Source organism: Podarcis bocagei, assembly GCF_964188305.1.
Source record: "Podarcis bocagei genome assembly, chromosome: 16".
NCBI lineage: Eukaryota > Metazoa > Chordata > Lepidosauria > Squamata > Lacertidae > Podarcis > Podarcis bocagei.
Genome location: NC_138142.1, coordinates 2,588,303 through 2,615,168, shown reverse-complemented (window position 1 = coordinate 2,615,168; position 26,866 = coordinate 2,588,303). Strand labels below are relative to the sequence as shown.

The following is a 26,866-nucleotide window of genomic DNA, read 5'->3' as shown; positions in this document are numbered from 1 at the left end:
GCTGTTTGCTCTGTGTTCATTATAACAGGGGAGAGAGGTGTGGGCAGCAAGTAGTCCCCCAAAAGTATCCCAAAAGCCCTCAATGGCAAAACAGGTGAAAGATAACTAGCGATATGTTATGACGGCTGTGAAGGTGCATGAAGGCTGCAGCAGTAAGAGAATACCAACCGTTGTGATACTCATGCTATCGGAAAAGAGCCTTTCTGCAAAGACTGTGCATGGATCAGTGTGCACTGATCTCCACACATAAAACAAATTAGCGCACAGGCGTCTTCCAAAACCCATCCCCCCCCCAAAAAAAAAGTCTCATGGAGAATAGCCTGTATACAAAAGGTGTGGTAGATTTTGAAGAAGCACAAATTCGGGACAAAAGGGAGAAACAAGCAAAGAGGAAGGCACATTTGACAAATCGTCTTCATGATCAACTCCCACCCGTAAACGATGTCCACGCTATGAAAGGATGTGCGGATCCAGAACTGTCCTCCACAGTCATTTACGGACACACCACTAAGATTGTGTTCATGGAAGACCATCTTACTCGACCCCGCAGGATCACCGAGAGAGAGAGAGTACAGCTACTACAAGTTAAAGATTACAAATAGGAGATGAAACCGTTGCTCGGGTGGGGAGGGAGCTCAAATAATAAAGCTAACCAGCAAACTTATCTATCAAAGCACTGAAAACCATTTTCTTACTGAAAACTAATAAAGAAATCATGTTATCTCAAAAAATTAAACAAAGTATCCTATTCTAAATAATGTAGCAATTTAACTGCAAATTAAAATGATCAGATTTACACCACTGGTTAAGATATCTATGTAGTAGTATTAGTGGGAAACTGGACTTAAGGCTGCAATCCTACACACTTTTACCTGGTAGCAGATAATCCTATTGACCTTTATGGGGCTTACTTCTGAGCAGATATGTATAGGATCACTTTCAATGATTAAACTGGATTTTTTCTTGCTCAGGTTATACATGTGTTAAAATTCAGACATTAAAATTCTCATTTCAAACCCACTTACTTCCATTCTAAAATATGGTGCCATCGCAAGAGCCCATATAAACAAAAGCCATAATTCTAGACAGGATGGATCCTTACTGCTTTTGACAGGCCAAGGCCATGATGAGAATGATAACCAAAATGATTCCCAAATGACGGGCCCTGAAAGGCTTTCCAGATTGCCCTTCCCATTGACAGCCCAGTCAAAGCATCTACTTGTATCTAACAGGTCTCAGATTAAGTTGTGCCTTTTGGGGAGAAACTGCCAGGTCTGCAGAGCTGTGACAAGCAGGCAAACAGAGTCACTTAACTTGTCTAAGAAAGTAACAAGAAGTACTGTAGACAGACTTCATGTAATGTTCCTGCTGTCAGTGTGTGCAAGGTAAATGAGCTTCTTCCTTGAAGTGGGCAAGCCCAACAGCATTTATGTTGCCTTGAGGAAGAACGTCATTCAGACTTGCAGCAGCAGGTCCTGGGCTGGTCTTCCCCAGCAACTGCCAACACCAATTGGCCTTAACTGCCCACAAGCGTGAACAGCAAACGCAGCTGGAGAATGTCTGGGTCACAGGATATTGAATGAGAGCAGGGGGGAACCCAGGAGAAGACCCAGGAGAAGGATTTTGCTCTGACAAGTTTCTGAACTAGCGGGTTACACGCCATAGACTTATGGTCCTTCTCCCTTTGGTTTCATTCTAGGGACTTCTATGGTTTGATTAAATCCCTGCAATTTAGCCACAGAATCACCTGAACCCGACTTCTTAGCTACAAGATGTGAAATGCTGGGGAGGCACGAGATTGCAATTCTCAAACTGTGCTGCTGTAAATAAGTTGTTTCAACTATCAAAAGGTCCCTGTGAGCCCAAAGGGTTGTATCCAATGCTTAGACCTACGCAAAGCAGTTTCACTGATGTTAATGGACCTGTTAGTCATCTCCATTAATTTCAACTGATCTACTCTGAGCAGGAGACACAACAGATACAACCCAAAGATTTTTGCCCCATGCAGAGGCTGCCTGCTGCATGATCCTACTTCCTTCCAACCAGCCTCTGCTGGACAGGCAGGTGGTCCTGCCATATCGGCATTTGGATCATGCTGGATCATGCAGTCTCTCCTGACAAAGAGATGCTGCTTAATTGCCTGCCCTTTGTGGAGGCTGCCTACTTATCCCACCCACTTCTAAAAGGCCACAGATGGCTGTTTCATTTATATATGAGAAAAATCTTCCATAAATTAAAAGATCTTCACGTGAGTCCTAAACAACAGAGCTGGCCCCTGGCAATCCACTCTGGGTAGGGAACACAGCAATTCACCTGCAGCCTCCGCCACCCAGAGGTCTCTCCCCGCAGCAGCCACCTGCCTCAGCTCTTGAAGGCCTACAGTGGAAAGCTTCCAACAATGATGGCAGTGAATAGGCAGGTTGACATGGAGGCACAGTTTGTTGGTTAGTGGAAATAAAACAAACTTACCAAAACTCTGTCCCCCATTTTGAGTTCTCTTTCTCCTTTCTTCAGAGAGCCAGCTTCAGAAAGGTTTGATATGGATTCACTTGCCGTTTTGGAAAGATTGGTAATTTGAGAAGTGGGGAGTTCCTTAGCAGTAGGAGGCGATGTCTTGTGGGGAATACCTGTGGGGGGCAGGTGCGCTGCTGCAGAAGGTGAAGACACGAGGCTAGCAGCTGACACAGAGGTTGGCGAAGTTGCCCGAGAAGCAGAAGAGGCCTGTGTACCATTGGCTTCATCCTCAGTCACTACTTTCCGTGTTAGCTTAGAGGGTCTCGTAAAAATTCCCCTTAGAGGCTCGCACTGGAAATAGCGAACTCCAGCCACAGAGCCATCGTTCTTGCCAATGGGTTCATCCAAAACAATCCCTGCCCACTGTCCAGGAGCAAATTGTGTTTCTCCCAGGAATTGGATAAAACCAGGCTTATTCCCATTGACCCAAACACGCTCCCCGATTCTGAAGTCATCCACGAACTCATCCTGTGCTTCTGAAGTGGGTGCAGTTGGCGTCTTCTCACAGGCTGCTGTCTTTTCTGACGGGGCTGGAACCAAACACAGCAGAGAGAGTCAGACATATTTATGCTGAAGCTATGTATGTCTGCTTTTGTATCCACACTTCAGTCACATCACCTAATCAGAGTTTCTAGTCCCGTCAGACCAATAAGGACCAGGTTATATAGTCAGGTCAGTATAATGCAGTGTTGGCTGGAGGTCAACCCCCCCCCCCCACTTCCCTGTGAAATGAGAGGATATCATGTCCCAAAGGTTTGGAGGGGAGCTGGGAGAACACACACACACACACACACACACACACACACACACACACACACAACCAAACAGCCAACTGACTCCTGTTTTTGCAAAACATCTTCAGAAATTCATCCCACTACATAGCAGCTATTAAAAATAAGCATGCATCAGAAATGTGCACCATTACATTTTTATCAGAAAATGTTAAAAAAAGGAAAAGCCACACCCCTCACCTTCCTTACCAGGAGCAGCTGATGCAGCTATTTTCAGTAATGTGCCCCCAGGCTTGCTGATTTTGGTGGGGGCCTTAAGCCCACTCGGTTTTAACATACTCATCTTCTTGTCAGCGTCTGATCCCCTCTTGTCTGCAGTAACTATCTTTTCCCAAACATGGATGCAATATGGGTTTCTACGCCGTTTGCCTCCAAGTTAAACCTGTGTATATTAGAGAAACAAAAAATTAAAGATAAAATGTACCTTTTGCTCTTAAGGGACTTGTAAAGAAACTTCTGGCCACAAAGCCCACAAGCCTCAGCAAGAATAAAGGAGCATTTGCAGGACAAGGTTGGCCATTGCCACATTGGAAGCCTGTTTCATATTAAAAACAAGTTGATTTTTTTGAAACTTAATTTACACATTTCATCTAAAGGTTGCTGGGGGGGGGGGGAGAGAACAGAGCCCTTTATGACATTACTTAACATTACCATAGAAAATATTCAGCTATTTGAGATGTTCAGACAATTCTATGTATTTATAAAGTGCTGCGACGTTGCAGAGCAAAACACACCAGCAAGCAAAGGGGAGTCAAAGAGTGGAGGGTGGGGTGGGGAGGGAGGTGGCACATGCGGCCTGTAGAGGAATCAAAGCTTTTAGAGAGCTGAACAACAGCAACAACAAAACTCGTAATGCGTTGCTCAGCAGAGCATTATCCCTTGGCAGCTAATGAAGAGACGCCCACCTCTTCTCTACGGGAATTCCTGGCTGAAGATCACAAGACATTCTATAGGCCCCCGTGCAGCCCCCCAGCACAAAGGAGTCTCCTTCTCCTTCCTAGTTTCTAGGAAAAGTGAATGGCTTTGATTTAGAGGCCCACTAAGGCTTTACAGTAGGAAAAAAGTGGCAATATTATTTTTCCCAAATCAATTTTAATCAAGCATTCCTCACTACGTGTTGAGGACTGGCTTCCTTTAACTGCAACAAGAAGGCAGCGGATTGTTTCTTTTCAAAACTTACAACACACTGGTGATCTAAATGTATCTTTGGCTGTTTGTCAACACACAACTTACGCCAAAAGGTCCTTGAGAGAGGCATCATTTGTGTGCTGGTGGTTACAGGTGGTGGAGGTGAGAAGAATTAAATCACCTACAAGGAGCACTTAGAGGAGGCAGAGAAGTTTTGAAATGGTTTCGAAGAAGCAACTTGCTTGCTCAGCTGTTTTCTCAGAACTTGACATACAGGTTATGGAATGCAGATCCTGGTCTACAGCGTACACAGCGTGTCCTGGCAGCAGCCCAAGTCTCTGAGCTTGCAGCATTTTTAGGTCATCCTCTAGGACTGCTAGCAATACTCTGGCCTGGCATGGAAATGTATTGTAAGAGGACAGAATGCTCCTCTGTAGGAACAGAAGCAAACTCTGCACACGTCTTCCACTCCTCTTGCCCCCAGATGGGTTTCAAACTTTTGTTTGAATATTTATTGGGAAACAAAAACAGGCAGCTTCTTTTACCATTTTGTGCAATGTTCAGGGACGTGCTGCTGTTTAGCACAAAATCTGGATCAGAGCCTCCCAAACCGTCCTGGGACTTTTCCCCTCCTCTCTCTGCACCCTTATTTCCCATTCTATCTGTCTGCATGACCCTCACTCCGTCAACTCTGTGGCCTTCAGCTGCCCTTTTCTCTTAAGATGACCCTGTTCTTCTTTGCTGTCCTCCATAGCAATATGCCCACCGCCAAAAGCTAACTGTAAAGTGCTACCTCTCTTATCATTTATTTTATTTAAAACGTTTAGTTCCTGCCTTTCCATTAAAATGCCTGAGGCAGCTTACGATAGGAGTTAAAATAAGAAATTCAGAAGGTAAGAGATCAGGAGACAGCACATTAAAAACTAAAAAACCAGACAGCTTTAGCCACCCGTGGCTTGGCTACTAGCAAGGCAGGCTAGCCATCCTGACTAGGTGCAATTCAGGGGGCGACAAAGGAGGGGGCTGTGGGCTCACCTAGGGGAGACTTGCCTGGTGCCCAACCTCTTTATTCCCCAAGGCATTTTGTATTTTGAAAGATTGGAAATGAAGTTTTTAACTTTGCTACTTTACTTGTGTGTTGCATTGATTGTTATTTGGTACTTTTAACAGGTCTACTGTATTTTTTTGCTTTAAGTATGCTGTAAAATCATCCTGAGATAAATTATAATATAATGGAATTTATATACCAAAAATAAATATGTTAGCAGAGTTTGAAGGACAGGCCTCCCCGCCCCCAGCCTGCTTTGTGCTTTGCCTTAGTACTGAATTGTATGCTCTGTGAGGCAGGGACCCATCTTCTTTTGCTTATGTTATTCTGTGAAGTGACACATATACTGAGAAAGCCCTATACAAAATAATATTAAAGTCAGGACTTGGGTGTGCATGGATGACCTGGTGATGAGCAGGGGGGCAGGAGATGCTTATGGTGGCGCCAGAGTTCCACAAGTGCCTCCTACCCCACCACCACAAGTGAGGAAAAGTAGCAGCTGCCAGGACCCCAGCTTTGGTGGGGCGGTTGGGGGAGAGAGAGGGGCAACTTCCTATTTCACCTACAGTGGCAAAATGGACTGTGCTGCCTCTGACCATAGTTTGTTCTTGGTTTATGAATGCTGGCTTGCTAGGGAGCTCCAAACCAGGGTGCTGGATCTGGCCATCACAGGTAGGTAGCCTAGTTTCAATGGCAGCTCTCTGGTCCATTTCTCCCCCTCACACCAGGGGAGGAGCACAGTGGGCGCACTCCAGCAGCAAGCACCAGCACATTGCCCATTAAGCTCCAACAATCCTCCAGCCCTGGCATGCCCTGCTGCAAGAAGGCACTCAAGGGGTGAGTTGTGAGATCGGCCACTTGTTAATAGAGTGCATAGAGTGACAAGGGGAAATGGATGAAAAGGGCCTTCAAAAGCATAGAAGCACTTCTGTTCCCTGGTATTTCACAGGCCCTTAAAAGCCACAATTCATTTAGTCTAATGCCAGCGGTGTAAATCCCTTGAGCTAAAACACCCCCTGAAACCCTTCAAATGATAATTCCAGCAGATTGACCACAAGAAGTGGTTATGGGGGGAGGAGAATAACTGGCATGCAGAGCATTAACAGTTCATCTGCTAGGCAAATCAACAAGAGAATAAACCATAGCCCAGTCACAAGGAAAGGGGAGGAACTTAAGCAGCAATTGATTTCCATTGATGCTTATATGGCTATCAAGGAAATTACAGGGCTAAAATGAAACCTTATATTCAGAATCTCAGGTTTCCCCCTCAAATTCCCTTTAGAGGGTCCAAACTTTAGATGTTCTGCATGGTAACCCGCATTCTACAGCATTATTTTAATTGAATGTCAGTGTTCAGGATAAATGCCCCTCGCTATCTCATTAATTCTAAGAGCACAGCAGCAATCCTACGGAGTCAGGCCAAAGGTCTCTCTAGGCCATCTGACAATCAGCAGCCAGCACCAGATACAACCAAAAAGCAGCTGTCTCCATACACTTTCCTTGCAGCTTTGAGAAATCCAAAGTTCAGGGACATGTTGAACAAACCCAGTTATCCTTGTTTAAGCATAACAGAATCAAAGGTCTGGAGAGGATCCAAATACCATCCAACCCTAGACATAAATCTCTATGCACTGTCCCATTTCTCATGACCCTTCCTTGCAGCCCTTTTACACATCAGCTCACATCCTCAGTATTATTTAATATTAAAAGGAGCAAAGGTTAACATAAGCTCCAAGACCAGGGACTGATTAATACATGTATATCCCACCTTTCACTTCCATGCGCCCAAGGAGCTGTACATGGCTCTCCTCCTTCCTGTCCTCACAGCTGCCCAGTGGGACAGGTTAGTCTGGAAGAGACAATAACTGGCCCAAGATTCAAACTTGAGCCTCTCATGTCCTAGTCCATGGGTAGGCAAACTAAGGCCCGGGGGCCGGATCCGGCCCAATCGCCTTCTCAATCCGGCCCACGGACAGTCCGGGAATCAGCGTGTTTTTACATGAGTAGAATGTGTCCTTTTATTTAAAATGCATCTCTGGGTTATTTGTGGGGCAGAGGAATTCATTTATCTCCCCCCCCCAAAAGAATATAGTCTGGCCCCCCCACAAGGTCTGAAGGACCGGCCCCCTGCTGAAAAAGTTTGCTGACCCCTACCTAGTCCAATATTCTAACCACTACAACACACTGCCTGCAAAGATTACCTTACTATACCATCCAAAACAAGCCAGAGAATCAAAGCCCTTTTGCCAAAAGCTTTGCTTTTCCATCATTTAGCCAAACTGCCCATTTCCTTTTCTGTTTTCTTTTCATATGTTTCCCTTCTCTCCCTCACCATCTCACTTTCCCTAAGCTGCTAGTTTTCTTACATGCAATAAGCCTGCTTTTTTGTTTAAACATAAGGCAACATTTAGAAATGCCACCCCGTCCTGGCGGTCCGGAATGATGGCAGTCTAAGGCGAGCTTTGCCAAGTGACCTTGCTGAACATATAGATCAGCACAGCAAGCAAAACGCCAACAAAATCTTTCAGCAGGCTGCCTGGTGTAGGGGTTAGGCTGTTGTTGTTCTTTAATAAATCTGTATCCCAACCTACACCCATAGGTCTCAGGATGGTTCACAACATAAAAGTATAATATAAAAAACACAAAATACATAACAAAAGTAAGAACAAAGACAACCCAGTAATTCCCCCTTCCACAACACCTTTAAAGGGGCATGGGATGTCAATCAGCCAAAGGCCTGGCTGATGAAGAACCTTTTCACCTGGTGCCTGAAGGTATATAATGAAGGCGCTGCCTGAACCTGCATGGGGAGAGCATTCCCTGGGAGCCACTGCAGAGAAGGCCTGTTCTCATGCTGCCACCCTCCAGACCTTTCATGTGGGAGCACACAAAGAAGGGCTTCATAGGATGATCTCAGGGTCTGGGTAGGTTCATCTGGAGAGAGGTATTGTGGTCCTGAGCCATTTAAGGCTTTATAGCTCAAAACCAGCACTTTGAATTGGGCCCAGAAACTAATTGGTAGCCAATGCAGTCAGGCCAGGATCAATGTAAGATGCTCAAGCCATCTTGCGCCAGTGAGCAACCTGGCCACTGAATTCTGCATTAGCTGAAGTTCCCAAACCATCTTGAGAGGCAGCCCTACATATAACACATTGCAGTAATCTAACCTAGAGATCACCAGAGCATAAGATAACAGCAGTTAGGCCAGGCTTCCTCAACCTCGGCCCTCCAGATGTTTTTGGCCTACAACTCCCATGATCCCTAGCTAGCAGGACCAGGGATCAGGGATGATGGGAACTGTAGTCACAAAACATCTGGAGGGCTGAGGTTGAGGAAGCCAGAGTTAGGCTATTCCTGTCCAGATAAGGGTGCAGATGGCTATGAGCTGAAGGCACTTTCATTAGCTTTTTCAACTTCACAGAATTATAGAATTATGCATCTCAGTTTTGCTTGTCAAACCCACAAGAACATAATGCACCAAACGGATCACTGAAAACAGTTTGATTCAGGTACCTTGAACACTTATGTTGAACATGATACCTGGGGTCAGAGGAAGTAATGCTGCTGTTCAGATTCAGCTGATTTCTTTGTGATGATAAGCGGGTGGTTTGTTTTTTGGAATGTCTCATCTCCTTAGCCTTGGAACAGATTTCCTTCCATGCCAGCAGAGTACTAGGGATTTTCCCACTCACCAATTTTCCCTTCACCCACTCTTTCTTCATTCAAATGCTAGTATTGAATGATAACTAGTCCAGGAGCTAAACCAACTCCGTGTATTGTCTTCTCAAAGGAGTCATCAACTCCATAAACTGTAGGATAGCTCAACATCTCCTAGGCAATTAGGAAAAAGAATTGCATGAAGCTCATTTAAACAATGCATTGAGAGTAAAACTGATTTAATACGAAAAAGAGGGATTAAAAAGGTGGAAAAAATGTGAAATACACTTTCACAAATGCATGTTAGGTCACCTAACAAGTCTGAAAGAAGACAGGAACACCCATAAAAACTGCAGCCATACAAGCCAGCTTTGACTCCACTTAGAAAATAATGCAGCTTCCTAAATTGAGGGAGCAGCCTCAGAGTCCCACAAGTCTGTCAAGTCCAAGGTATCAAATGCCCACCAGGTGCTCTTTTTGGGGGAAAGGGGTCCACTCCCCATTGCGGTTCTCACACTATTCTCAGAAAGCAGGCAGGTCTTATTCTGCTTCCCCACCCCTTCTTACGCCAGGCAGAAGAGGCACATGAAACAGGCCGTCCCCAGATCTTAACTGCTTGGTGGGCTTGTACATTAATATGTGAGCATCTAATTTTTGTCAGTCAAAAGCAATGCTAAGTGGAAGCAAACTATTGGGAAATTAAATTTTAAGCCCAGCAACATATTACATGCACAGGAAAATATAAGACAGATGGAACTTCTCTGATACAGAAAGCAGTAGAGAGTCCAGGGTGTCAAAAGAGCAGAAGTGGAATTATTGCAGCAGGTCATATTCAGCTAAAAAGTTGCAACCTTTAAGGATTTCTGCCACAAGGCGATGTTTTGTGGAAGTAACAGTTGAACCGTATGCAGAGATATGAAATAACAAAAAGTCTATTTAAAGCCTGAAGTTCTGGTCATTCTATAAGTTACCTACCCAAACTGAGATATGGTTGCTTTATTTCTGTTCTTCACAACACTAATATCTAAGACAGCTTCCAGGGGATCAAATCCTTGAGTGGCTTGGGGAAGCTTCAAGTGCTGCAGCCTGAAATTCCCTCAGCTTGTGCTCTTTAATTAGCAGCACCAGAGTGCACAGTTAAGTCCATGAGGGGTGGGCTCTCTCCTCACTCCTGCCTTTTGTATTATGACTTCATTGTCTCTGACCTCATAGCCAAGCATTCAGGAATGTCTGCAGGAACATGCCTTGGAATGCCGCTGCTGGTCAAGCTCAGAGAGACGAGAGGGGGAATGTTTCTCCAGCTTCTGCCATTCCAGGGAAAGGAAGGAAAAGCTCCTCGATGCCAGCCTTGTTATTGCTTTCTTTAGAAGAACAGGGGCTATAATTCCCCATGTATTACTTATATATTCATAGAATCATAGACTTGTAGAGTTGGAAGGGACCCCACGGTCATCCAGCCTGACGCCCCTGCAATGCAGAAATCTCAAACAGATCATACATGGCAGGTGGCTTTCCAACCTCTGCTTAAAAACGTCCAAGGATGGAGAGTCCACAACATCCCAAAGGAGACCGTCCCAAGGGATTCCATTAGAATCTCCTTTCTTGTAACTTGAATCCAATGGTTTGGGTCCTAGCCTCCAGAGCAGGAGAAAACAGCTGAGGTGGTCCCTCCCCTACCTTCCCAGGGGCAACTTGAAACCTGCGTGCCCTAAGGGAAGGCAGAAGATAGGAAGCCCAGGTGAGTTTGTGTCATCAGCTCCTGAAGATCATCAGCTGGCCTGAGAGGACTCTGCTGTTCTACATAAGTATTTTTAAAGTGTATTATGTCTTGAGTGCTTGACAGAAAGGCAGTATTAATGAAAGCTAGTCTGGGGCTTGTTGACTAAAAAGCAGGATATAAATGTTTAAAATAAATAAACGGTTATACAATATTATTGTGTATGGTTATAACACAGGAAAATATTTTTCCTGACAGAGGGAAACAAGTCAAAACAACAAACCTACTGCACTTCTATTAGAACTTCTGCCATAATGATGTCGATATATTTGCTCTTGCCTGTCGTCACACAGTAGTTCACGTGAGTGTGAACTACAGCGTGAAAAGTGGTGGCTGCAGCAGTCTGCTGGCTCTTTCCCCTGCCAGCCTCAGGGGCCCTGTCCCTGGGATCCAGATCCACAGGCTGGCCAGTGCCTCTATTGGCTACCTTCTTCCCCCTCAGCCAACCTAGGGATCCACTGCCACCACCAATTAGCATGAGGAGTTGGCAAGGGCAGAAAGAGGAGCCGCATGGAGAGGAGGAGGCCTCCAAAAGTGGTGGCCAGTTGGCCTCAGAATCCACAGGAGTGGCATAAAGAGGCAGAAAGAGGAAGGATGAAGACGTTCCAATGGGTGGAGTTGGGAGGGTGAGGGGAGGGAACAGGGGGGGGTCAGTGAGCCCAAGGAGGTACGCACCTGTAGACAATGACAACTGAATGACTGACAGAAGCCTGAGCACAGTGGACCAACACCAGCTGATGACAAGGCTCCCCAAATCTCTTTTCTGATGAGAGCAGCTTTTGCATCTCATTTGGAAACTGATACGGAACGGAAGGGGGGGCTCCTTTCCCCCCCTCCTTTCTAGGAACATCCGAGGCGATGGCCTCGAGGGTGCCCACCGCACACTCACCCTCAGCCCCCTCACCGTTACATAAGCACCACACTTCCCCCAGACCCCAGTGGAACCCTCCTTTCCCCTTCTTTTTACGAGCGAAATAAGCTCATGTATATATCCCTATCTCTTGCTATGCCTATTCGCGCTCCATACTTATAACGAGTAGACCGTGTGTTGCTGTATCTCCGCTCATTCCTATGGCCGTGCTTTAGCCAATCACAGCCATGCATTCGCCCTGCAGAAGCTAGCTCAGGGAGCTCCTGCACGCCTCATTTCACCCCTGACAAGCTGCTGACGGCCCCCCACTGCGAGAACAATGGATCCGAAACCAGGGACCTCGTAAAACTGTCAAAATCCTGTTACAATGTATCCATTCTGTTTCTGCTTGTCAAAATATTGTTACAATGTATCCATTCTGTTTCTGCTTTTGCCCTATAGTACAGAATGGGTTTGAAATCATTGAAATCTTTAGAAATTGATATAAAATCAACCGTAACTCCGATTTCTTCGCTCTCGGTGTCATTCAACTCAGTTCCCCGTGGACTCCATGATGCTATCCCTACTTCCATAATCCCCGAAGCGGCAGGTCACGTACGCAGGAACTTCTTAATCCTGTCAGATCGTTTCGCCAAACCTTTCCTCTAGGCAATATTAGGTGGCAGACGATGCATATCTCTGACCCATTGTCTTGCCACCACCGGTACTCAATAAATGTGTATCTATGTATATTTCCCGCTCCACGTGTCCCCCCTCCCTCATCCGAAATGCTAATTAATGTAATCCCACCTTTTCATAATGTATTCATGACGTGTAAAGTATATTCATGATGTAACTTGCGAAACCCAACCTTCCCATAATGTATTCGTGACGTTTCATGCACTGTATTCTGGGACACGGAGGGAACTTTTAAAAGTTCATGTCACCCCTTTCTCGGGGTTCAATCTCGCCTTGAACCTGTTGCGCAATAAACTTGGATCTTCTGCAGTTTGCTCCTGCGTCCGGCTGAGCTAATTTTCTTCCGCAGGGACCCACGGACTTAGTCCGATGAGCTGGGTGGCAGAGTAACCCCGCACCCAGATTTTAGCCGTAACAGAAACCAAGGACCCAGAGTCTGGAGGAAGAATGGGGAGGCACACAATGCCAGATGATTGAAGTCCAGTGTGAAGTTTCCACAGTCTGTGTTGATTTGGGGAGCCATGTCATCAGCTGGTGTTGGTCCACTGTGCTTCATTAAGTCCAGGGTCAACGCAGCCACCTACCAGGAGATTTTGGAGCACTTCATGCTTCCTTCCGCAGACGAGCTTTATGGGGATGCTGACTTCATTTTCCAGCAGGCCTCTGGCACCTGCCCACACTGCCAAAAGTACCAAAACCTGGTTCAATGCCCATGGGATTACTGCGCTTGATTGGCCAACAAACTCGCCTGATCTGAACCCCATAGAGAATCTATGGGGCATTGCCAAGAGACAGATGAGAGACATGAGACCGAGCAATGCAGAAGAGCTGAAGGCTGCTATTGAAGCTTCCTGGTCTTCCATAACACCTCAGCAGTGCCACAGGCTGATAGCATCCATGCCACGCCGCATTGAGGCAGTAATTGATGCAAAAGGGGCCCAAACCAAGCACTGAGTACCTGTGCATGCTTCTACTTCTCAGAGGTCCAATATTGCTCTATTTGCAGTCCTTGTTTTGCTGATTTCATTTAATATTCTAATTTTCTGAGATTGTTAATTTGGGGTTTTCATCAGCTGCACGCCATAATCATCACAATTACAACAAATAAAGGCTTGACATATCTCACTTTGCATGTCATAAGTCTATCTCATATATTAGTTTCACCTTTAAAGTTGAATTTCTGAAATAAATGAACTTTTCCACGATATTCTAATTTTCTGAGTTTCACCTGTAAGCCATCTATACTCAGCTACCTATACACCTGAGCTGCCACCCTCAGTGTACTTTTATCAGATCTTGCCCTTTAGAGACAGTTTAGGTGTTCTTTCCCCAATATTAAAGGTGACTTGATATTTCAGCATCTGCCCTTAGGTTCTGAATAGTTCCCCCCTTTTGATGCTGTCAACTCTTCTGCTACTTAAAAACGAATTAACATCAGCTCACTTCCTTTATTTGCAAGCAGTGCTTGCCCTTTTCTGTTCCTCTTTGCTCCTCACTGGAGGAGCGCAGTTTCCTAAGTTTATCAAAGAAAAACTGAGTGCTTTTCAAAACCTTTTCCCTTTACACTAAAACATTTTTTTAAAATCCTAACATAACCAGCGTGACAGCAGGATAATTCAGAATATAAAGTTATTATTTACTAGTTCAGTAACTAACATAAAAGTTTTTATGCATCTCAGAAATTTAAAAAGATGTAACTGAAATTAAAATGTTTATTTTTTAAAAAACAAATTTGATAAACATTTTTGTAATAAATCCTCAAAGAACTTTACAAAATTAATTTTCTTAGTGCAACACAAATAAATGGCATTTGGATGGTTTTATAACATGAATCTTTCATACAAGCTACACAAGCTACAAATTTTATCCCTCTAAGCGGATCCAAGAGCTCCTCAGAAGCTTACCAGGGGTTTCTCAGTGTAGAAACAAGTCATGGTTAAAAGCTCCTCTTAAAAATAGCTTGATCACAACTAAAGAGCCCCCCTGCAGCAAATAGCTGCAAACAGGATCCTGAGCAAGTTCTAAGACGAACACAGCTCAGACAGAACATGTCTTGAAATCCCTGCTGTTTGCAGGAATGCTGCAACAGATGTACACAAGCAAACTGATGTGGAAAGAATTCCATGGCGGTAGATAGTTTAGGAGATCACTGGTCTAAGGCAGTACAATTTGCACACTGCGTTAGCCAACAGCTCACAACACACTGTTATATCCCATGAGTTATGGCATGCAGATTTGGACACAACTTGGTTTATGCATTACATTAAACTACAGCTGAAATAATGGTATAATGTGAAGAAGCAGCATGCTGGTGCCCCAAACTCCATGTTATATTTGTTGTTGTGTGGAATATGGGCTTGTGGTTTGTTACTCTCCAAACAAACCACAAATGAAAGATTTATCTGGAGGGGGGGGGACCATGAGTCCAAATTCCATGAAACAGCAAGCCAGACTCTGGGTTGTTTCCTCCCCATTGCAGAAGAAGCAACAGAAGCAGGAAAGGAGTGAAGAGCAGACTTTTGAACACCAGCACAGGACCAAAACAATGAAGTCAGGAGAAAAGATCAGACTTCTCCATTTTTAAAACTCAAATTTTTAACAGCTGATATAGCAACAGCCAGTAATAATACCACAACTAATTAACATGCTTGTTAGTAAGTTAGGGTTTCCATTTATTATATGTCTTCTGCTATTATTCCAAAGCAGGAACCTCCAGATTCTTGCTAGAACTGTAGTTCATTATATATAAACCACAGAGTAACTGGAGGATTTACATATAAGGTAAAAACGTATGTGGAGCCAGGACAACAAAGAAAATAGTCATACACTGAATCCACCCAGCATGTTGCCTCCAAATGGGAATCTAAGCAGACAAAGCCAGTCTTAAATATCCAGCTTACTGTACAAGCTTCTGTCTGCTAAAGATGGGGGGGGGGGAGTCTTAATACTGAAACTGTTTTATGCCACCATAGGTCACCCTCGGCCTGCTTGTACAAGAACTCTTTTTTGGGACAAACAAAGATACAGTACATATATATTCAAATAGGTAAAGGTAAAGGGACCTTTAGGTCCAGTTGTGACCGACTCTGGGGTTGTGGCGCTCATCTCGCTTTATTGGCCGAGGGAACCGGCATACAGCTTCCGGGTCATGTGGCCAGCATGACTAAGCCACGTTTGGTGAACCAGAGCAGCGCATGGAAACGCAGTTTACCTTCCCGCTGGAGCGGTACCTATTTATCTACATGCACTTTGACGTGCTTTCAAACTGCTAGGTTGGCAGGAGCAGGGACCAAGCAACGGGGTGGGGAGCTCACCCCGTCAAGGGGATTCAAACTACTGACCTTCTGATCGGCAAGCCCTAGGCTCTGTGGTTTAACCCACAGCGCCACCTGCGTCCCTATATTCAAATTGCTATGTGTTAAATCCCTGTGCAAACTCAAAGAGAGAAATCTCAAAGAGGCAAACTCTTTAAAATGTACCGTCAAAAGATATATTCTAAGTCATAGAAAAACATTTAAAAAATTTCATGGTACATCTAAGAATGCCTGCATTCAGACATTCAAAAGCATGGCAGACTACTGAACTAGAGAGGTGAAGTATGGGAACAATCCACCAAGCATTTCTCCTATGCAAGCCCCATTGAAAAAAATGGCTCATTCATTCAAATGTTTTGTTTTTGCTCAAGTTCCATTTATCATTGAGGGGCCTGAGTAGGAAACACTCTCATTTGATGGCAGCCTACATCTTACATTTACAACCCCAATTAAATTAAACAGATTTGTTCTCATATCACCGGATGGATCAGGAGATGCCTACTGGACACCACTGCCTTCCATGAGATGAACAATTTTTTCGTCGAAATGTGCATTCCTATTTGGGCACATTTTAAAACACACATCGTAATACAAGTATCTGGAAAACCAAAAACTGAGCATTGAACAAATACTTCCCCCCCCCCTTTTTATACATGATATGAAAAAAAGAATCAGAAAGTTAAAGTAGAATATTATTTTTAACAGCACTTGAAAAATTATGAAAAAATAATAAAATGCACTTTTACCCCATGTAGGAACTATTCTCCTGATCTGTTGTTGTTTTAACTTAATTTTTGATACTGGTGTTAAATTAATTTTGAAAAATTAACTTTGAGGTTATCAACCTCCTGCCTGCCTTTCAGCTACCCATCTAGGACTACTATTACAATGCTAACATACATGGAGAGCCCAGTGGCACACAATTGCTTTGTACCCAGGAGCAGCCATTGTAGCCCCAAACAGCTGCAAGGGGAACTTATGGCTGGTGTGAAGCACTTTGCATGCCTTGCAGCCAGGCTGGCAACTGAAGGGAGCCAATCAGCCTCGCCAGGGACTGAAGTTGGGCCCTTCTGCTCTGCCACTGAGCTACTGCCCTTCCCAATATATAGGATACCCTCTTGGTGGGTGGCATTTTGTGTCCTGAAGCCCAGAGTCGGATAGGCCGTGGTCCCCCCCCCCCAGCAGCCAGGGGAGGTTCATCATATCCTTGCTGTGGTAGACCTCAGCAACCGTCAACCTGGCTGTTGAAAAAGCTCATCAACCAGCAGCTAGGCTGGTAGACAACATGGAGTCATGCCCAATGCCTATCCTAAGAAAGCTGTGGCCTACTGTTATCCAACTCAGGTTGTGCTTGTCTTCTATTAATACTTCTTCCCACACCCCTCCCAGATAAAATGTGCATGGGTCCGCAATATGGCATTCTTGGTTAGGTATGTGCAAACCAGAGATGAATAAAACTTGATCTTGGCAACAGATACAGACACACAGTGCAAGAATATGCAGAACACAGCATGCTCAAAACTTACTTGTTTGCAAAACTATGCCATTAACTATTCCTCAATAGAACATATCTGTGGGTGCTAAATTCTTGTGTCTGATTAATTAGGACCGGTATGTAGAATAGCTAGACCCAAGTGTGGTATCAGGGGTAATAAGGTGTGATGGAACCACTCATCATCCTCTGTAACAGCACATGTAAAAGCAAGTTAAGCAGGCACACTTCCTGGGTTGTATATTGGACATTATAATCCTAACCCAATCAGCACGTGTTAATGAAGTCAGACAGACTTCTATGTGAGATGACCACATGGGGGAAATAAACAACAAGGGAGTTCAGAGCAGAGGGAGTTCAGTGTGTGTTCCCACTACACAGGATCAAAGGAAATGGGTGTGAGAATGCAAATGTGAGGCCTCTCCATGTGTTAGAAAAGGAGATCTTAGAAGTTATGAAGTTAAGAGTTGGGAGTGATGTAACCGCGAAGCAGGGGTGTATGCTGCAGAGCAAGAGAGGCTGCAGAGAGGGATGCTGATACTGTTACTGCAACCAGTGTTCGAATTAGGCAGGTGCCAGGTGCATTATTGGCCACTTGCAACCAAGTGAAGACATCCCCACCACCTAGAGGTGCATGCCGGAGGGATCATTGGAGCTTGACTATTTTCACCCACTAATACCCCATTCTGTATAATTTTATCAGTTATATTTTATCTGCACAATCAGAATGAATTTTAGGAACCAAAATGCTTTTTCTGTGCCACCTGAGCAGGAGCAGTGAACGTTATAGTTAATTGTTGTAGCTTGTCTTCACTTACCCCACCCCACTGCACTGCTCACAGTTGTCAAGAATATCCCTAAATTATGAATGGTCCATGTCATCATTAAGAAAAAGAGGTCAAAAGAGGCTAATATATATGTGGACTGACTCTGGATAAAGTGACTTTTCTTTTTTAAGTTCTCAAAGTTCTTAATCTAACTCAAGGTTGTCATCTGTGACTTGCCATTATTTTTATTGATTATACTGTTTACTATTAAATTCTAATGGATAATAATACTTTTATTATTTATATCCTGCCCATCTGGCTGGGTTTTCCCAGCCACTCTAGACAGCTTACAGCATATATAAAACGTTGTAAAACATCAAACATTAAAAACTTCCCGATACAGGGATTACTGAATATTGCTTTATTTGATATAAGTGATTTATTTTAAAGTTATTGTGAATTTTTTTATTGGATCTGATTATTATTGTTTGACTTTTTAATGTTTTTATATTTTAGTTCCTTGCCTAATCATAGCAGCATTTAATTCATTCCAACAAGAATATGAAAAGAGTTCCTCCTCCCGGCAAAATCCAGCTATCTGCCTATTGTGCTTGCTTTAACAACAATATGAAGTCTCTATAATTATTATATTTATTTACTGCTGAAGACAGTGTTCGTGGCTCTTATTTTATCCTCACAATAACCCTGTGAGGTAATTTAGGCTCAAAACCACCCAGTGATCTCTCACAGGCCACGGCTGCAGCCCAGTCACGATGGCTCTCTCTTTGCCCATGCACATAAACACAAAGACTTCCCAAGTATCTGGGTAGTTTGAACTTTATTCATCAACAACTTTTGAAGTTGATATTAACAAACATACACGTGGGGGGACGAACACCTCTCTAAAGACATTGTTGTATCCTTGAGCACTTTAAAAAACAAGTGGACATGGAAAACACCCGCAGGCACAACCATTTGCACATCTGAATAGATTAAACATGTGCAAAGGTACCAGTCAGCCTATAAGTCAGTTCAGAAATAGTCTTCCTCGTATCATCACCAAATACTAAGGGTTGCTTTTTGGTCCCGTCTTTCCATCTTCAATTTTGCAGCAATGAAGGCAACAACGTGTGTTTTTTCTCTGATTCTCAGGACTGGGAAGCTAATGACATATATTCTTTTTCTCTAAAGAGTGATGGGTTTGGAAGCTCATGGCATGGATAAAATCAATGAGAAAAGATTTTAAATCTCATTGAGTTATGAGCGTTGCCCAGCCCTGGTGTGAGCCTCCAAAAATATCTACAGTATATGCAGGAGCTGTAAGATGTGACACATTTGAAGGCGGCCTGACTTCTGCAGGCCTCCACTTTGTGTTTGTTTGTTTTTTAAAACATTTTGAACTGCTGTAGATGGTTGATGATGGGCCTGTAAAGTAATCTTTGTGCTATTTCAAAACAGCAACTTGAGAAAATTCCCACCTTTAATTAACAGGGGAGGTAAAACAGCAGATGTTTTTAAAAGTCTAAGTAAAGTGTGACCTGCTAACAACAGTTCAATTTGCCAGAATCTGTTGCTGCTTTCTGGATGCTGTCACACAACCCAGTTAAGGGAGGTGTGGGGAGCTTCAGCTTCCGGAGGCGAAACAGGCTGGGCCACCCCTGTATGGTTTTTGTCTGCAGGTCCTTGTTGTCCGCATAGTTAAAGCCATGGTTTTCCCAGTAGTGATGTATGGAAGTGAGAGCTGGACCATAAAGAAGGCTGATCGCTGAAGAATTGATGATTTTGAATTATGGTGCTGGAGGAGATCTTGAGAGTCCCATGGACTGCAAGAAGATCAAACTTATCCATTCTTAAGGAAATCAGCCCTGAGTGCTCACTGGAAGGACAGATCCTGAAGCTGAGGCTCCAATACTTTGGCCACCTCATGAGAAGAGAAGACTCCCTGGAAAAGACCCTGATGTTGAGAAAGATGGAGGGCCCAAGGAGAAGGGGACGACAGAGGACGAGATGGTGGGACAGTGTTCTCGAAGCTACAAACATGAGTCTGACCAAACTGTGGGAGGCAGTGGAAGACAGGAGGGCCTGGCGTGCTCTGGTCCATGGGGTCACGAAGAGTTGGACACGACTAAACAACTAAACAACAACAAGCTCCTGCCCTCTCATTTTGGTGGCATGGCAAAAAGATAAAAGTAGACACAATGCTGAGGATATGAATTCCCAACCCTGATGGGAATGCGTATCTCATCCCTATCAGTCATAAAACCAATCATTTGATGAGCCAGGAGGGAGGACATGGCATCCTGGCTGTGAGTCCTGGAAAACCTGCTTGTTCCCTGCCTTGCAGGTCTTTTTCTGCCTGGCCTGGGACTGACTCCAGCTAAGAAAGCTGAAGCTGCTGAACAGACTCTTGGGCTGGGGTTTTTTTTGGGGGGGGGGGCGTTGTTGCTGTTGGTTTTTTGTATCTTTATTTTAGACCTTCTTTTGATTTATGTGGAAATTGTTCAGTTTGGTTGGGTATTTTTTAATGTTTTATTTACTGTCTGACTACTTTCATTATGTGGTAGTTATTTATTTTCTTCTTGTTGTAAGCCACCTTGACTATGGTTTGAACTGTGGAAAGGTTACATTCAAATAAAATTATATATGTTTCCATAACCTCGCCACCTGATCTGATCTGCATGCATTAGCTCAGGAGCTGTGTGTGTGTGCATGTGAGAAAAAGAGTTGGATGTGGCCACACTGACCACTGGCCTGCAGCTCCCAGAGAGCAGGGTCAAGAAGGCTGGACCAGGCCCTCCGGCACCCTGCATCAAATTAACCCTAACATACTGATTTCCGGATGAATCCAAAGCCTTCTCCTAGGTGATTTTAAGAACATATTCTATTAATAAAAATAGCTAAAGAGCTCCATTAGTTAGGGTGAATTTTTAAATTCCTTTCCCATTTCCTCCCTGAGAAAACACTCTGCAAAGTGCAAAAACAGCACCTACCCCCTCACATTAGATCCAGATTTCTCAGGTTAGGAACAACAGGTAAGAATTAGTCCCTTAAAGATTAAAAGAAAATTTCTAATTCTTCAGGCTTCCTTTGCATCTATAACGTCTGTTTCTAATTTAATATTCCAGCACAATTTTTGAAGGCTTTGGAACACGTCAGGAACCACTCAAGATGCAGAGCAAGAAACCAATTTAATTAGAACTTGAAACAGCTAATAAGGGTAAAGAACGAGAAGGGGGGGGTGAAGGAGATCTGTGTTCTACTGCTTTTCCAATATTCTCCTGCTCTGCATCCCAGCCCCTTGAGCAGTGCAAGAAACAGGGCTGGCTGCCATGCTCCAGAGACACCACTATCAGGCAAGCTGAGTGCTGTTCACAGTTAACTCCCCCAGTAGCTGAAAAAATGCCTCAGAGAAGCTGAGATCATCGCCCATGTGCTGCAAGCAAACACTTCATTTAAATACCCAAAAGCCCTTTTCCAGCTGAGGCAGCTGGAAACATGTTAACCCAACAACTTAGGAAATACTCCCCACAGAAACGCCAAGGGTATAAACAAAGGTGGCTTTCATGAGTCACACACCTCCCTCTGCCAATTCCCAGGCACTAGAGAACTTGCACCCTCATTTTAACAACTAAACTGAACTGAACGTTGTTCATCCTTTCAAGCAGGATATACAAGGAAAGGAGAGCAAAATAAGGGGCAAGACAAGTTTATTGACGGGGAACCAAGACGATGCTTTTTCCTCAGCCACCACCAAGCAGGATGAAAGGAATAGCATAAGAGGAGACAAACTCTTTGGCTGGTGAACGCTTCAGTTTAGGGAAGGGAAGCCTGGCCATTTTGACATTTTTTGGCTTGTGTGCCAAGCCCTCTAATTGCGTTAGATCACTGCTTCCAATGAAACCCCCAAAGAAGACTGAAGTAAATTAGACACAAATGAGGTCCCAAAATATACCTCTAGTTTAACCCCCCCCCCCACACACACTTTCTGTATCTAGCTTTTTAGGGTTCACTTGCAGATGTGGAAAGACTCCAGGGCAGCTAACCCATGTCTAGACAGGTTTACTCACAAGCAAGTTTCATTGAAGTTAATCACTCAATGGTCTGGAAACCAAGCGCTACAAGGCAATTGGGTATGTTTAGCCTGGAAAAGAGAAGTCTGAGAGGAGATATGATAGGCCAGATACAGACTATTTAAAGTTAAGACAAAGAATGATAGGAGATGTTTGTAAGGCATCTTGTATTTCTTGGCATCTTATTCATGGCCTTTAGCATGTTAGAAATCTCCAGGAACTCTTAACGCAGAGGGGTCGGAAGGTAGCCCACAGTTTGTTAGTGGACTACCTAACAGCAGCTGGGTTACTGGGATTCTTGCAAAGGAGTGGGCTGAGTGGGCCTTGGTATGGTCCAGCCAGCCACCCACTTCTGACTTAGGTAAGAAAATGTACCGTAGTCTCTCCTCAACTATTAAGAGATCCTGATCTTTTATACATTCATTTTGATAAATTAAAAATGTATTGCTGACCACAGTTTTCTAGTAAAAAGCAAGCCTTGTATGTTTCAAAGTCTGCCTTCCCTTGTCCTGATGAACTTGGAATCATACCTTAGTATTTATTGATCATACTTTTCTTGTTTGTACAATAAAGGGGATTTAAATTTGAACTCCATCCCTCTTTCATGTAGCATAATGGGATCATCAGGAGTTACAAGACCTTCATTAGCGGGGTGGGGTGAAAATTAACTGGTACTCAGAGGTGGGTCTATGTGTCAATGCCCATTTGCCCTATATATTTTAATACCATTCATGAAAACACGACACATACAGTCATCAGGGATTCAGCTTATTAAGAAAACTCTACACTCATGATTTCACCAGCTCAAGGATTAAACAATGCTAGTTATTCCATGGCATGGAGGAGTAAACTGGGAGGAGGAAGAGGGAGAAACAGACTGACTAGATAGAACCCTAATCAGCTTCCCTTACCTAAAATTACTAGTTAAATTATATGTAAAATACAAAGCTTTGAATGCCTTTGGTTACATTAACCCTACTTTGAAAACAGTGTGCAATTATTTTATTTAGATGTGTTTCTCTTCCAGTTATTCTAGTTGGGCAATTTAGAAATACTGTACTAAGTCAACTATGCATCCTTCCTTTATTCAACTGGACTCAAGTATCAAAACATAAAATTAGAAGAGCCGGTTATGAGTATGGTATCTCTTGGCCCCAGATACAGGCATACCAAAGCAGGCCTTGATCATAAGCCTGATTAGGACTGACCCTTTCCAGTATCACAGTCCCATGGATATCATGCTTATCCCCTTATTTCCACACTTTAATTTTCAATAATAGATCCAGCAACCCTCAGTAGAACAAAAATGTGGCCCTTGTTTGTTTTTAAAATGAAAAGCTATTACACATCTGATGCTGCCTGGGACACTAAAAACAATTTTGACAGGCTGCATGAGCTGCCATTTTACTGTTACTTTAAGAAGTACAGTGGTACCTCCGGTTACGAACTTAATTCATTCCAGAGGTCTGTTCTTAAGCGGAAACCATTCTTAACCTGAGGTACCACTTCAGCTAACGGGGCCTTCCGCTGCCGCCAGCGCGCAATTTCTGTTCTCATCCTGGGGCAAAGTTTGCAACGAGGAGCATCTACTTCCAGGTAGGGGAGCTTATTACCCAAAGCGTTTGTAAGGAGGACAGTACGTAACCCAAGGTTCCACTGTACAAATAGAGGAAACCCTTCCACAGTAGGAAAACAATACTATCTTAAAGGAAATTAAGTCCCCTTACTTACTTTCCAACTCTGGGTCACTGCACATTTCTGGTACAGTCACATAGAGGTATGACAGCAGTTAAGTATTTACAGATTTTAAAGATTAAGATACTATAGGATTAAGGGCAATATGAAAGGGACATTTAATATGCTCCCATTTACGTAACCTACAATTCCATTTCAAACTTGAACAGAAACAAAACACAACACTTTCATTGTACTAGACATGTGCATGCTCTCATGCACACTCTCTCTCACAGGTAGGTAGCCGTGTTGGTCTGCCGTAGTCGAAACAAAATTTTTAAAAAAATTATTTTGTTTCGACTTCTCTCACATTCACACACAGGATTATAATTTGCTAGATCATTTTTTACAAGGCTAAATTTACATGATGGCAGAATACGGTATGTTTTACCTGCTTTTATTTACTACAGAATCTAGTTCTCCTACATTTATTACTAAAATGTGGATTCACAGTCATATTGTAGTTTTAAAAGTCACAAAGATGCTAAAACACAAAACCTCAAAGAGCAGAAGTTACAAGACGTACTTGAACTTAGTCAGAGTTATTTGATATTTTCCCCTTGCACAAAAGCTATATATACGGAGGCATGAAGAAACTTATTTGCACCATGCACAAGAGTGAGGGAGAAGCATGCCACTCTTAATTTTTTTAATCACGGGATATTTAAGCTCTAGATGCATATCAGCAACGGAAAGATTCTTAAACCACCAAATGCTTGGCAAGGATAACTATTCTAGCCAGCTGTCCATGCAACAAAGTCCTGGTCATGTGCTAATTTCACTTTACACACATCTCTCTCACACACCAAGCATAGGTGATTAATCGCTTAAAATGAATCTGAAAATTGAAAAATCAGTCTCTGGTAATAAACATTATCTTTGAGAAACAACTTAAGGCTAATATAGCATTCTAAACATGCTGTTCCTTGCAATCAAGGTATTTCCAAGGTATGCTTGTAAAAGCATACATTCCTAGCTGCTCTATAAGGAAATCTATCATCTCAACACTCGTGGCAGGAAGTTCTGCACTTGCTCTGCTGGTTTGGCCAATGGCACTTCCACCCACCCAGTGATGTCATGCAGCAGACTGCTCACCAGTTGATTGCTGCATCTCTCCACCCAGTTCAAAGGAAACTGCCTGCCTCTCGGCTTCCAAGAGCTTTTGTGTTGGAAGGAAGGGGATCAAGGAGGAAGCACCTTCCTTGCTAACAGCAGTAATCTGGAACCCTTACAGGGTCTCCAGCACAAAGCAGATGGCCTCCACCTCCCAATGCTGGTCTACCTCCTCGTCTCCCTCTCTCAGGCCAGATCGCTGCCTGGGTACCAGAGAAACCTGCTGCTGTCACCCGAGGCAAGAGCAGATCAGATGACGGAGCACAGTCTGTGTGACTCCATTAGCAGACTGACAGGCAGAGCTCAGGAATGCTTCTTCCCAGAGCCAGCCCAACCATGAGGCCAGGCCAGGCAACCGCCTTAGGTGGCAGGATCCACGGGGCAGCAGATCTCGATGTTGATCTCCCACCCCTTGTTTCTGATGTAGCTCTTCCCTCGCCCCTTCTTCCTTGGCAGGGAGGAAGGCTCCATTTTGGGGTCCACCGCAGGTCCCAAAATGCTTTGGGCTGGCCCTGCTTCTCCCACCCTCCTTATGGCAGGCTGAGAGGGAGAACTTGACAGCTTTGAACCCCACACCCCTCCAGACACACATTCCTAAAGTCTGCATGGAGAACAAGGCTGGCGAAGGGGCACCGCAGGGCCTTTCCAACTCCAGTCTGGAGAAGCAGATGCAGAGCCCGACCTATGCTCAACCTCTGCCACACTCCTTTTACAATCCTATTAGCTCAACAGCCATAGACGCAAGCCTCCATGCCAACTGAAAAACATAAATAGACCCCCCATTTACGAACTAAAAATTTAACCTAAGAGTATTAAAACATCAGGGGCTCTAAATACAAAACACCCCCCACTCCCCCAAGCTTGCAAAGGAGCCTTCAACACCTACCAATTAACCCTTTAGTGAAGGCTGAGATCGGCTTCAGCTGCTACCTGGGGGGCAAAGAAAGCTTCTCATCCCGATCCTCCCAGGACAAATAAGAGTCCGAGCTGGAAAGCAGAGTCTGCCCCCTCCCCGCGCCTCAAATATCAAATTTTACCCCAAGAAAGCAATCAACCCCGGGGCTGCAAAATGAGCAGGTTAGCCCTTCCAGCGACGCCTGGCAAAAGCTATACAGGCTGCTACCACAGAAGGGGGGCGAGGATCCCCCCCCCCCTGACGAAGAGTCTCGCGCAGCGCATCCCTCGCCCCCCTGGACGGAGAGGAGCCCTTGCCCCTCCTGCTCCAGCCCACCACACCTTCAAGAGGAGGGGAGAGCAGCCAGACCCCCCCCCGCCCCAAGAAAGAAAGAATGCAAGCGATGCTGCGGGGGGGGGCACAGCTACCAGACGGCAGAGCAACACCCCCCCCCGAAAACGCCGCGGTCCCTCTGCGGGCGAAGCAGGCAGGGAGCAGGCGGGGAGGCGGAGCTGGAGCCCCTTCCTCGAAGCCGAGACAAAGCAGGGGACCCCCCCCCGCGCCCGCGCATCGGAGAGGGAAGAGCAGGGGCGAGCCCGGACCCCCCCCCCCGGCCTCACCCCGCCAGACGCGCCGGCAGCGCCCTCGTCTCCCTCCCGGCTCTTCCGCCTTCCTGCCTGGGCTCCGCAAGGCGGGCGGGCGGGCGGAGACGCGGAGCCAGGCCAGCCCCGCCGCCGCCGCCGCCTCCTCCCGTGCTGCGCGCGCCGCTCTGCGCGGCTCTCGGCCCCCTTCTCTCCTCCTCCCCGAGGGCTCCGCCGCTCTCTGCCGCAGGCGCGCCAGGCCCCTTCCCACGCCCCTCGCCGGGCCCCGGGGCCTCGGCCTGCAGGAGGGAGGAGGCGGGGATGGGGCCGGCGCCAGCCCGACCCCCGGGAAGGACAGCACATCTTCCCGCTCGCCGGGGCCCTTTTACTCTGGGGCCCCATGGTCTTTGGCCCTCCCTCTCTCATCGGAACTGTG

At 44.9% G+C, this 26,866-nt stretch overlaps 1 protein-coding gene across 12 annotated transcripts in view; it reads right to left on the bottom strand.

Annotated features, from left to right (window-relative positions):
* Positions 1 to 26,600, bottom strand: part of CLIP1 (CAP-Gly domain containing linker protein 1) — a 105,705-nt gene extending 79,105 nt beyond the window's left edge. For 10 of the 12 annotated variants that reach the window (XM_081174442.1, XM_081174448.1, XM_081174443.1 and 7 more), the window contains exons 1-3: positions 26,470 to 26,600; positions 3,495 to 3,687; positions 2,470 to 3,044 (exon numbers count right to left, since the gene is read on the bottom strand). In XM_081174442.1, coding sequence (XP_081030568.1) covers positions 2,470 to 3,044; positions 3,495 to 3,588 — 669 coding nt within the window. In that variant the 5' untranslated portion in view covers positions 3,589 to 3,687; positions 26,470 to 26,600. Of the gene's footprint in view, positions 1 to 2,469; positions 3,045 to 3,494; positions 3,688 to 10,113; positions 10,271 to 25,840; positions 26,084 to 26,469 lie in introns of those variants that run through there. The other 2 variants (XM_081174446.1, XM_081174447.1) reach the window with 2 other exon arrangements.
* Between the last annotated feature and the right edge of the window lie 266 nt (positions 26,601 to 26,866).